At 36.5% G+C, this 12,500-nt stretch overlaps 1 protein-coding gene across 9 annotated transcripts in view; it reads right to left on the bottom strand.

Annotated features, from left to right (window-relative positions):
* The window catches only part of LOC144956633 (ras-related protein Rab-32-like), a 271,216-nt gene that overhangs the window by 195,788 nt on the left and 62,928 nt on the right, over nucleotides 1-12,500 (bottom strand). For 6 of the 9 annotated variants that reach the window (XM_078887269.1, XM_078887270.1, XM_078887266.1 and 3 more), the window contains exon 2: nucleotides 3,460-3,797. The exons of the other annotated variants lie outside the window; for them this stretch is intronic. In XM_078887269.1, the coding sequence (XP_078743395.1) occupies nucleotides 3,460-3,486 (27 nt within the window). In that variant the 5' untranslated portion in view covers nucleotides 3,487-3,797. The remainder of the gene's footprint in view (nucleotides 1-3,459; nucleotides 3,798-12,500) is intronic. 9 annotated transcript variants of the gene reach the window in all.

Genomic DNA, 12,500 nt, shown 5'->3' with positions numbered 1-12,500 from the left:
ACTAAACTGTATTAACCAGACTGTAAAAGTTCATGGTTACACAGAGTTTGTGTGTTGGTCTGTTATACTTCCGGATGGCAATGTTGTGAACTCCTTGGCCAAGCGCATTCTATCTATATGTTAACGATGGCAACGGTTCGACAAACCGCCTCGTGCGCGGCCTTGAGCAAGTCACCTCGACTTTGCTCACTTTTGCAGCGCTGCGCTGCGGCTAACGCCTGGGTTATTGCAGTTTTCCCTTGGAATAGACCCTAAAGACAAAATTCCCCTTTGGGATGGATAAAGGGAATTTATTTATTTATTTATCAAATTTGTTTTCGCGATGTATCCGACGTGCTATTAGATAACAATGTCACTTCCGCCCAGCACCGAGCAGCTTGGTTCTAAACAAAGAAAATCGGTAATTTTCATTCTCCATGCTGGCAAGAACTTTTTCACATGTCATGCGATCAGAATGTCTAAAAGTCAAAACATGATCAAATGCATAATGTATTTCTCCGTTGGATACACTTTTATGCTCGTCGGAGAAGTATTTAATAAGGGCGTCCGCCATTGTTCCGAAGGTTTAGAACCAGTTATTAAGTTACTATGCGTCATTACGAGGGAAGTGACGTCACGACTGTTGAAGGCTATTGGCAGAAGGCATGTCCTATCCGAAGATTGGCGGTTGACGGTTGACGTATTATAAATATAGACAGTATGCGCTTGACTAAGAAGCTCACAACATTGCCATCCGGAAGTATAACGGACCAACACATAAAACTTTGTTTTTTGTTTTGTTTTTGAGGGTTTTACGGCGCTTGCAACACATTAAGGTCATATCAGCGCCAGTAAAAAGGAAGGAATGGGATGGTAAAAAGTTATAGAATTCAATTAAAGCACCCAAGAAAAGGTAAGACAAAGGGGAATTGGTTCAAATAGGAAACAGATGAAGATTCCAAGAGCACACCATCAAAGTACTTAGGTTGAGATCACATAAAAGTCTCATCCAGACACAAGCACAGGTCCCCACTAAGAGGAATACACTCAAATGTTAACAAATCAAATATAACATGTAAATAAAACATAATACAGTACATAACATAGAGATGATTTACAAGGAAAAAAATATCATTTCCCAAAGCAATAACTATACATTCGACTGTTTCCCTCTCAACCAAAGACTCCGACCAAGGTTAGGGCAAAACCAAGCAATCTCACTCCAAGACAAAGACAGAAAGCAAGTTGGAAAACAGATATAATATAAGGGGATAGAAGACACAGTATGTACCTCCCTGCCCGCTATGGGAGGTCAGGATACATAAAACTTTGTGTAACCTTGCACGTTTATAGTCTGGTTAATAGAGTTTAGTGAGAATTACTAATAAACGCGGGTGGCAAAAACAATGGCAAAGACCAGAGTGACGTCAACTTCGTGCTATCTATAAGAAGTGTGTCACACCAAGCTATTCGATGACAACACGGCTGATAAGGGACGAGGAGAATTGACAGTCAAAATCCATCGACCACAGACAAGCGTTATCGCAAGCTCAGGTGGTTTTGCCTTTGATAAGGAAAAAGATACCATCATACCGATACGGTTACTCAAAGAATTAGGATCACGCGATTAACCCTCTCCAAGTGGAGTTCGACTTTATTCTAACGTGGATAATATAATGCAACTGTTGCTGGCTGGAAGCTCGAAGAAAAAAATAACAACGTTTAAACATCCTATTCCTAATCATGAAGGATTTCATAGGTAAAAGGATCTTTAAATACCCTGTTGTTTTGCAATATATATATATATATATATATATATATATATATATATATATATATTAATATTAACACTGATCTTTTCTATAGCGCAATATCCACTAAACTTGCTCAAAACGCTTTACAAATGGTCCCTGACCAACAGCAACATGTAACATGTAGAACGAGACATGACGCCTGTTAGGCGATATTGTACTTTTTTTTTCTCCGACGAGGACAACAACACTGTTAACTTAATAGTTAAAACAAACAAAAAGAGAAGATCCAATTGATGGGCATGGACGTTATAAGTAAACAGAATCGTATAACAAAATGGAATTGCAGTTTAAATTTCATCTACGAAGTCAGATGGTGTGGCTGTTAAGGGTTCTCACCCTTGTCCAAAAAAAAAAAAAAAAAAAAAAAAAAAAAAAAAAAAGAACAAATACCAAAATAAAAAAAATAAAAAAAGAAAAAAAAAAAAGAAGAAAAAGAGCAAGAAGAAGAGAAGAAGAAGAAGAAGAAGAAGAAGAAGAAGAAGAAGAAAGAAGAAGAAGAAGAAGAAGAAGAAGAAAAGAAGAAGAAGAAGAGAAGAGAAGAAGAAGAAGAAGAAGAAGAAGAAGAAGAAGAAGAAGAAGAAGAAGAGAAGAAGAAGAAGAAGAAGAAGAAGAAGAAGAAGAAGAAGAAGAAGAAGAAGAAGAAGAAGAAGAAGAAGAAGAAGAAGAAGAAGAGAAGAAGAAGAAGAAGAAGAAAGAAGAAGAAGAAGAAGAAGAGAAGAAGAAGAAGAAGAAGAAGAAGAAGAAGAAGAAGAAGAAGAAGAAGAAGAAGAAGAAGAAGAAGAAGAAGAAGAAGAAGAAGAAGAAGAAGAAGAGAGAAGAAGAAGAAAGAAGAAGAAGAAGAAGAAAGAAGAAGAAGAAGAAGAAGAAGAAGAAGAAGAAGAAGAAGAAGAAGAAGAAGAAGAAGAAGAAGAAGAAGAGAAGAAGGAGAAGAAAAAGAAGAAGAAGAAGAAGAAGAGAAGAAGAAGAAGAAGAAGAAGAAGAAGAGAAGAAGAAGAAGAAGAAGAAGAAGAAAAAGAGAAGAGAAGAAGAAGAAGAAGAAGAAGAAGAAGAAGAAGAAAAGAAGAAGATAAGAATAAACAGAAAAAAAAAGAACAAGAAAAGATAAGAAAAAAAAGAAAAAACGAAAAGAAACAAAGAAGAAGGAAACAACAAAAAGAAGAAGAGACAAACACGAACAAAACAGAAAGACAAAAGAAAAAGAAACGAAAAAAAAAAGAAAAAAAAAAAGAGAAAAAAAAAAAAAGAAAAAAAAAAAAAAAAAAAAAAAACCTTAGCTAAAAACAAATCAATCAGAAGTCGATAATATTCAATGGGCGGCACAGTCGCTGACTAGGAACGAGGAGATGAAGACTAACCCTGAGAAGTGAATGATGTATTCAAGGAAAACAGATGTAATCAAATTAGACTCGTAAACTCTTAAAAAAAACATATCTATCACAATATCATGGTTAAAAATGAAAGAATATGTCATAATCCGAAATAACAAAAACAATATGAGCAATGGCAACAACAACAACAACAACAACAACAACAACAACAACAACATCAACAACAACACCAGCTGACATATCACAACAACCATACAGAACACGACCAAAAAAAAAACAAAAAACAAAAAACAAAACAAACTCCTTAGCTACACATACTTCATCTCAATCAATCTTACCATTATTTTCCCATTGGGCGCACTCATGTCCGCTGACTTCGGAACGAGGCCAGTCGAATGACCTCTAACCCTGTGAGTTGAATTGATTACTTCCAAGGAAAACACGATGTATCTATTTTTAGGCACTCCGTAATCTCTAAAAAAAAAACTTCTATCATGAATTCTTTGGTTTAAAAATGAAAGTAATGTATGTCTTCCTTCAAATCTTCTTCTATCCAGTTGTGACACAATGAGTGAATAATCCAGAGGAAAAAACGATCTCTAGTTTTGGATATTACTAAAGCATTAAAGAATTTTGTTCTCTTATCAGTCCGCAACGATAAACAAATTTATATTATCTGTTTGGAGTAGATAAATCATTCAATTAACCAGTATATATATATATATATATATATATATATATATATATATATATATATATATATATATATATATATATAGGGTTTACAAGTTACTCGTATATTAATCTGTAACAAAAGTACTTGTATAATTTTTAGATATGCCAGTATCTAATCCTGTGCCCGTTCGTGAAAATTTAACATTAGCTGTATGGAATAATGTTCCCCCCCCCCCCCCCACCAACCCTATACGAATAGATGTACAGGATAAATTATGAGGCGGTGGTGAGCGAGGTAAACAGACACATTTTTATCATACTTGGCTGGACACTTGTCACAGCCCCCAAATAAATAAATAAATAAATAAATAAATAAATAAATAAATAAATACATAAATATATTTTTTTTAAATTGAGCATTTATACAGTGCAATATTTACTAAATGTGCTCAAAGCGCTCTACGAGAGGCCCCTAGTCAACGGCAAAGCTTAACATGTAGGACGAGACATGACGCCTGTTAGGCGATATCACCATTTTTTCCCCCGACAGAGACCGGGCTGATAACGGCCAGGTATTCATTTTACACTATCCAAGTACGGCGAGACAATATTATGTGTCAAGAGCTTTCTTCCAAGGGGACTCAACTATGGGCGGCTCAGAGCGGGATTCGAATCCTGGACCTTCCGATCCGATTGCGGGTGTCATACCACTAGAGCACATAGCCGCACAACTTTACAAAAGACAATGCATGGGTGTAAAATGACCCTCAAATTGTCAAAAACTCTTAAAAACTTGAGACTTTTTACAGGATTGATAAAAACCAACCAAGATAAAACAGAACTATTGGATTCAACTTTTGAAAGATATTAAAACAGTCGATCCAAATTTTGAAAGTGAACAACAAACCACAACAGAAATTTTCAATCGGAGTTTTGAAATTGAAAAAAACAAACAAAAACAAACCACAACATACATTTTTGATCCAATTTTTGAAAGTGATCATCAAACAACAACATAATTTACCTATCCAACTTTTCGAAGTGAACAAGCTAAATTATTTTCGATACAACTTTCGAAAGAGATCAAACCACAAAAGAACTTTTCGGTTCAAAGTCAAAGTTATGACAGTAAACAAACCACAATATAGCTTTTCCGTCTAAAGTTTTTAGGTAGTAAACAAACCATAACAGAACTTTTCGGTCAAAGATTTTAGGTAGTAGACAAACCACAATATAACTTTTCCGTCTAAAGTTTTTAGGTAGTAAACAAACCATAACAGAACTTTACGGTCTAAAGTTTTTAGGTAGTAAACAATTCATACCAGTTCTTTTCGGTCCGAAGACTTGACAGTAAACAAACCATAACATAACTATTCGGTCTGACGTTTTTAGGTCGTGAACAAACCACAATATTATAAAACTTCCCAATCGAAATATCTAAATTGAGTAATCAAATCACAAAAGTAAAATTTTAAATCCGCATAACAACTAGAGGGTGCATGATGAATCAACAAGAAACGTTCTGATTTTACCTTTCAGTCATAGTTAGTTCATCATTTCTGAAAACTAAAAGTAGGAAAACCGTCACCAAAAGGGACTCCAACCAACAGCTGCAAAAAGATCCAAATACTAAACTCAAAACGTTTCGTATCCGCGTATTTATTTTGTTCTAATTTTTTTTTCCTTCTTCTTTTTTTAAATACAGTTTTATATACACTTTTTTTTTGGTACACTAGGTTTATCACTGTAATAAAAGTACAGTGTGTAATGAGTCATAAATAACGTTTCATGACTCACAATGATGCAACCGCGCTCGGAAAAAAAAGAAGCCAAACTAGTATTTAAAATTTTGGCCAGGAAAATCGTCCTTCAAATATCGATCAATTAAGATTATCCTCATATTGTAAAAAAAAAATTATATAAATAAATAAATAATAATAATAATAATAATAATAATAATAATAATAATAATAATAATAATAATAATAATAATAATAATAAAATAATAATAATAATAATAATAATAATAATAATAATAATAATAATAATAATAATAATAATAATAATAAAATAAAAACGAAAAAAAAAAAAAAAAAAACAAACAAACAAACAAACAAACAAACAAAAAAAAAACAACAAAAAACAAAACAAAACAAACACACACGGACATAAAGTCCCAGATTTGAGATATTTTTGCCAAGATGAGGGTCATTGGTCCCTGGTTCGAATTTCTTCTTCTTTTTTTTTTTTTTTTTTTTTGCCAAGATGGGGCTCATTTTAATCGATCGATATTTTATTGAAAGATAGTTTACATTGAAGGTTTTGAAATGTGGTGTTTGAGAAGGATGCAGAGAATATCGTATACTGCACACAAAACGAGCGAAGAAGTGCTAAAACAAACATACCAACAAAGGAAACTAATGCCCTTAATAGCGGATCGACAACTATCCTTTTTCGGACACATAGTAAGGAAAGATAAGAATGAATACCTGGCAAGTTGTGGAAAAATACCTGGTAAACGCGCCCGGGGGAGACAAAGAAAAACACTCATAGACCAACTGAAGGGCTTCACCAACCTAACAATCCAAGAGCTGTTTGAAAAAGCAAGCGACAGGGAGGATTCATGCAGTATCCGAAGCCTGGACCAGGCATGGAACCTAGAAGAAGAAGAAGTTTTTTTCTGGCCAAAATTTTAAATACGTGTATTTTTTAATTTTTTTTTTGAGAAGGGAGGGGGGTATCCAGAGAACAACAGAATGATGTGTACACTAATAACAATTATCTCGTACACTGACTGCGTCATTCAACAAAATATCCTATCTATTTATAGTGACTTTACCATTCATTTTCAATGATAACATATACTATTTAGATGACACAAGAGTGGCATCATCAATTGATATTAAAGGCTTATCATTCATCTAAAAGTACATACAAGATAAAGACGCATATTTCATAATAGTTAACATTATCTTTTTAAAAAAAATATTTACCTCGTGGTAGTAGATATTTATAGCGACGGAAATTTATTACAAGTAAAACAATTCGTTTTGCGTCAGAGTCATCAACATCATCACCGTCATCATCCAGGGATGTAAATGCAAAGTTGAAAAAAATTCTGAAATTCTGCGAGCTCATTTCAATAGTCTAAACTTCAAGTGACACACCAGGAATGAGGTGATAAATGGCCTTGTGATTGTGACAACATTTTTAGGACTTTTGAGTGATAAGTCTCAGAATAAAATCTAAATTATTTTGTTTATGGATGGATTTTAATGATTTATGTCTCCTTTTTGTCAGGAGGAAATACCATTATTTGGTGTTGTTCATGCTTAAATCAGTGCCCATTAATTTAGTATTATCCTTATCTTTATGGATTAAACAGGGTTAAATTAGTTTGGGATACTGAAAAAAATCAGAATTTTGGAATTCTTAACTTATTTTCACTGCACGTAATCCAACACCTAAACTTTTATAACAAAATTATATTCAGGTCAAAATATTACCCCCAATGACTAAATGAATCTGACAATAATAAAAACTCGTACTCAAATTTCAACAGCCATATCATTACTAAGGCCAATTTTGAGATTGGAAAGATGGTCACCTCCAGATATTTATCATTTTCTCAGGCCCCAAACCCTTCTGCTAATAACAAAGGCAATAAGAAGTACATTACAATTAAAATACTACATTAGGTTTAGAATCGTGTTAAAAGCCCTTTACTTTCAATGAGAACAAACAAATTTGATTTTTCCCCCACCACAGTCAAACGTTCTTGGCAGTCTCAACCAGAAATGAGACCCCATAGAAATTTCTCAGAAAGACCAAGGCTAAGGAAATGTATCTTCAGACTCATTATGACTGAAATGAATTGCAACACACAGGAATTACTTACAGAAACAGAAATACATTCCAATTGAGCCTTAGGAAGAAAGTGTAACAACAACTCAGAACTCAGTCATGAATACTCGATATATATCCACCATCTTCTACTTTCGATTCTGCAGCCCATGTTTTGCTTCCGGTAAACTAAAAATAACCCTCCTTGTTTACAAAACAGATGTGAATCTAGTTCCGAATTAAAATTAGGAAAATTCGGAAATTCGAACGCTATCAATCCTTAGTACTTCCGAATTAAAATTCGGAAGCTGTCGTGGAAATAAGTTGAATGGTTAAATACACGTATAATCATAACTGACACAACAGTAGTGTAAATTAAGTGTTTCAGTACATTGAAAATGGATATTCACTACAAATTCTCTATATGTACAGCAGTATCTCTTATCACAAGAGTTGTTGGTAGTGAGGTATTAAGAAATATTTAAATTGTTTGGGGAAGCTAGAAAATGTCTGAAAAATAGGAAATCCTAATAATTCTGAAAGATTTACATCCCTGATCATCATCACCGTCATCTCATCATCATCATCATCATCATCATCATCATCATCATCATCATCATCATCATCGTCAAATTATCATAGTCATCACCGTCGTCATCATCCTTCTCCTCATCATCCTACTCCTTCTGTCATAGTCATCCCCACTACTTTTTAAGACAATGCGATACTTTTAAGGCAATGCCAAATTTAAAAAAATTAAGGAACATGCACCGGTGTGAGATAAAGATCTAACCAAGTGTGTATGAAATGTGCCAGACAAAGCAAGAAAGAAAAATACAAGGGAAAAAAAAATCCCAAAAAATCAGTCGACCTCGACTGGGGATCGAACCTCAGACCTTCTGATTACCGGTATTCTATTATTATAGGTATTAAAATTTTCCCTTGTGAAGAATATAGGTACTGAAATTGTGCCAACTATCGGGAAGCTCTATGGTGCAATGGTAGCACGTCTGTCCGTTAATCAGAAGGTCTGAGGTTCCATCCCCAGTAGTCGAGGTCGACTGAGATTTTGGGATGGGTTTTTTTTTCTTGTATTTTTATTTCTTATTTTGTCTGGTACCTTTCCTACACACTTGTTCAGTTATTTATTTTAAGCCAATGCCAGCGACAGACTGGATTCAGGAAGATACTGGGATAATGAAGTTGACGTCACTCGGGGTCTTTGTTAGTATGCTCTGCCATCCATGTTTATGAGATATTCTCACTTAACTGTATTATCCAGACTACAAAACTTCAAGGTTAAACAGAGTTTTGTGTGTTGGCCCATTGTACTTCCGGATGGCAATGTTGTGAGCTTCTTAGCCAAGTGTATACTATCTATAGATAGTATGCGCTTGGCTAAGAAGCTCATAACATTGCCATCCGGAAGTATAACGGACCAACACACAAAACATTGTGATCATGAACTTTTATAGTCGGGGTAATACAGTTTAGTGAGAATAGCTCACAAACGCGGATGGCAAAATACAATAACAAAGGCTTGAGTGACGTCATCTTCGAACTATCTTTTGAGTTGTCTATCGGGTGAGCTGCCGACAAGGCCAACTCTTTAAGACGGAAGATCAGATATGTATAACATTATGTGAATACCAGCAGATGCTGTCGTCGATCGGAGTATAAAAGAAAGGATGAGTAAGGCCTGGATAACAACGGTTGAGAGAACAGAGACTGTATATTTGTTTCGGCGAAGTCCCGGGTTTGAGAGTTTTTGCCAAGATGAGAGTCATTTAAATCGATCGATATTTGAAGGACGAGTTTTCTGGCCAAATGTTTAAATACGTGTTTGTTTTTTGTTTTAATTTTTTTTTAGTGCGGCTGTGTGGTCTTGTGTTATGACACTCGCTTTCGGATCGGAAGGTCCTGGGTTCAAACCTCGCTCGGCGCATAGTTGAGTCCTTGTGGATAAAGCTCTTTACTCACATTCTCTCACCGTAATCGGGTGTAAAATGAGTACGTGGCCGTCAACAGCGTTGCCTCTGCCCGCAAATAAAAATTGTAATATCGCCTAACGGGCGTCATGTCCCGTCCTATATATTAAATGTTGCTGGTAGCCAGGGGCCCTTTGTAACGCGCTTTTGATAACGACAAATGTATATTGCGTAATTATTTATTATATTTTTTTAAAAATCAAGCTTTTATTCACCACATCGAAGGTGTCGTGCAATATTTATGCGTAGCAGTTGCTAGAGGAACGATGTATAAGTATTTACATCAGAAAGCCACTAAATGCGAAAGATTGGGCGTGAGTGAGAGCAGTTCGATATGAATGCTATGCGTTTAGATAAAATACTCACGACGTCACCCAGTCAAATTAACATATTATCCGTACACAAAATTTAGTGAGAAGTAATCACAAACAGGCGGTCTAAGGGCTAATCCACACCAGAGACTGACTCCGACGACCCGGCACTGCCGTCCTCTGCCGTTTTTCGGATAAAGACATCGCGTTCGTACAAAATACTAAGAATAAAGAGAAGAGTCGCTTAGACCTACCCATACCAAGCACCCGACGTCCTCTGCCTTTTTTAAAATTTAGGTGCTTGGTATGGGTAGGCCAAGCGACTCTTCTCTGTATTCTTAGTATATTGGCCGTGCCCGACGTCTTTATCCGGAAGACGGCAGAGGACGGCAGTGCCGGGTCGTCGGAGTCAGTCTCCGATGCGGGTTAGGCTAGGACTTCATATAGATGTCGCTGGGGTTAGGCCTTAGGGTACAGAAGAAAGTCACTCCATGTGAATGAAAAGGGCGTGGGTGAGAGCAGATGCCGTCGAGTCGAGTACAAGGTTAGATTAGAAGATGAATAGGTCAGAACTATAAGGGTCAAGATGGAACCAATTGTTACCATTTATTTCTCTCCCTCTCTGTATCTCCGACTCTCTCTCTCTCTCTCTCTCTCTCTCTCTCTCTCTCTCTCTCTCTCTCTCTTCTTTCTTCTCTCTTCTCTTCTCTCTCTCTCTCTCTCTCTCTCTCTCTCTCTCTCTCTCTCTCTCTCTCTCTCTCTCTCCCTTTCTTTCTCTGTCTGTCTCTATTCCTCTCTCTCTCTCTCTCTCTCTCTCTCTCTCTCTCTCTCTCTCTCTCTCTCTTAAAATTCAGTAATGTATCAATGTTTTTTGGGGGTTTTTTTATGCTTCTACGCGGGCTCAACGAAGTGCCGCTCGAGCGGAATTGACGTCACTCAGCTCTTTGTTATTGTTTTTAGCCATTTTTTTTGTGGGTGGTGCTTAATTAATTCTATCAATCGGAGTATAAAACGTTCAATGTTACACATAGTTTTGTGTGTTAATACTTTATATCCGTCTGGCGGATGTTTTGAGTATTTCAGCACACCGCATCGCATCCATACGGGAATGCAAATCGAACCCAAACGATATGTGACACGTGACGCGACGTAACGCCGTGTTTGTTTCGTGGGAGATAGATAGAAGAAGAGGCAGATCTTGACCATCAGCGCCATCAGCAGCACACATGTCACGGGCACACGAGATACTCCATTGAAAATACTACTTGACCTCATTCACCCAAACACTTGAGTCACGGCATGATGAGTGAACAATCATTATTACTGCTGACACCGGCAAAGCGGGATTCGGTTAATTGGATTCAACCGTAGCCATCGTTAAGTTATAGCCGGACACTGAGACCCAAAAGGACTGGTCTTTTGACGTCAATATTTGGTTTTTGCATACAACCGTAGCCATCGTTATGTTATAGCCTGATACTGAAATCCAAAAGGACTGGCAGTTTGACGTCATTATTTGGTTTTTGCACCGCCTAGTGAGTTGTCGTTAGTGGAGCTCATGGAAACAAGTTATTTCATTGGTTAAACTATTGAATACAACTCACGATTTGTTTTCTTTTGTGGCAAAAGACTGGCATTTTGACGTCATTTTTTGGTCAGTGTCAGGCCATAACTTTACGAAGGCCACGATGCAACTCACGATTTGTTTTCTTTTGTGGCCAAAGACTGGCATTTTGACGTCATTTTTTGGTCAGTGTCAAGCTATAGATAGTTCGAAGATGACGTCACTCATGTGTTTGTTATTGTTTTTTGCCATCCGCGTTTGTGAGTAATGCTCACTGAACTATTAACCTGACTATAAACGTTCATGGATACACACAGTTTTGTGTGTTGGTCCGTTATACTTCCGGATGGCAATGTTATGAGCTTCTTAGCCAAGCGCATACTATCTATAAGTTAACGATGGCTACGATTCAATAGTCTGTCACGTCGCCCAGCAATGGCGAGCAGCGTGGTTCTAAACAAAGAAAATTGGTACTTTTTCTTCTTCATGTTGGCTAGAAATTTTTCACATGTCATGTGATCAGAATGTATAAAATTCAAAACATAATCAGATTTATAATGTTTTCCTCCTCTGGATATACTTCTATGCTCGTCGGAGAAATATATCATAAGGGCATCCGCCATTGTTCCGATAGTTTAGAACCAGTTACTATGCGTCATTAAGAGGGAAGTGACGTCATGACTGTTGAAGCCTATTGATGCTTCCACCTAATGGTTATGTGACCTCTTGTGCGGCCATTATGTGGTCTAGTTTTTTTTAATTTTTGAATGAGTTTTTATATAGCGCAATATCCACTAAATGTGCTCAAAGCGCTTTACAAGGGGTCCCTGGCCAACAGCAACATTCAACATTTAGGACGGGACATAACGCCCGTCAGGCGATGTTACAATTTTACCGGATAGAGACAACGCTGTTAACGGTCAGGTACTCATTTTACACCTGAATACGGTGAGATAATGTGAGTAAGAGCCTTCTCCAAGGACTCAACTATTCGCCGA

Source organism: Berghia stephanieae, chromosome 11, assembly GCF_034508935.2.
Source record: "Berghia stephanieae isolate SIO BIC M18660-M18661 chromosome 11, UCSD_Bste_1.3, whole genome shotgun sequence".
NCBI classification, from domain to species: Eukaryota; Metazoa; Mollusca; class Gastropoda; order Nudibranchia; family Aeolidiidae; genus Berghia; species Berghia stephanieae.
This window is presented reverse-complemented; position numbering and strand designations above follow the sequence as displayed.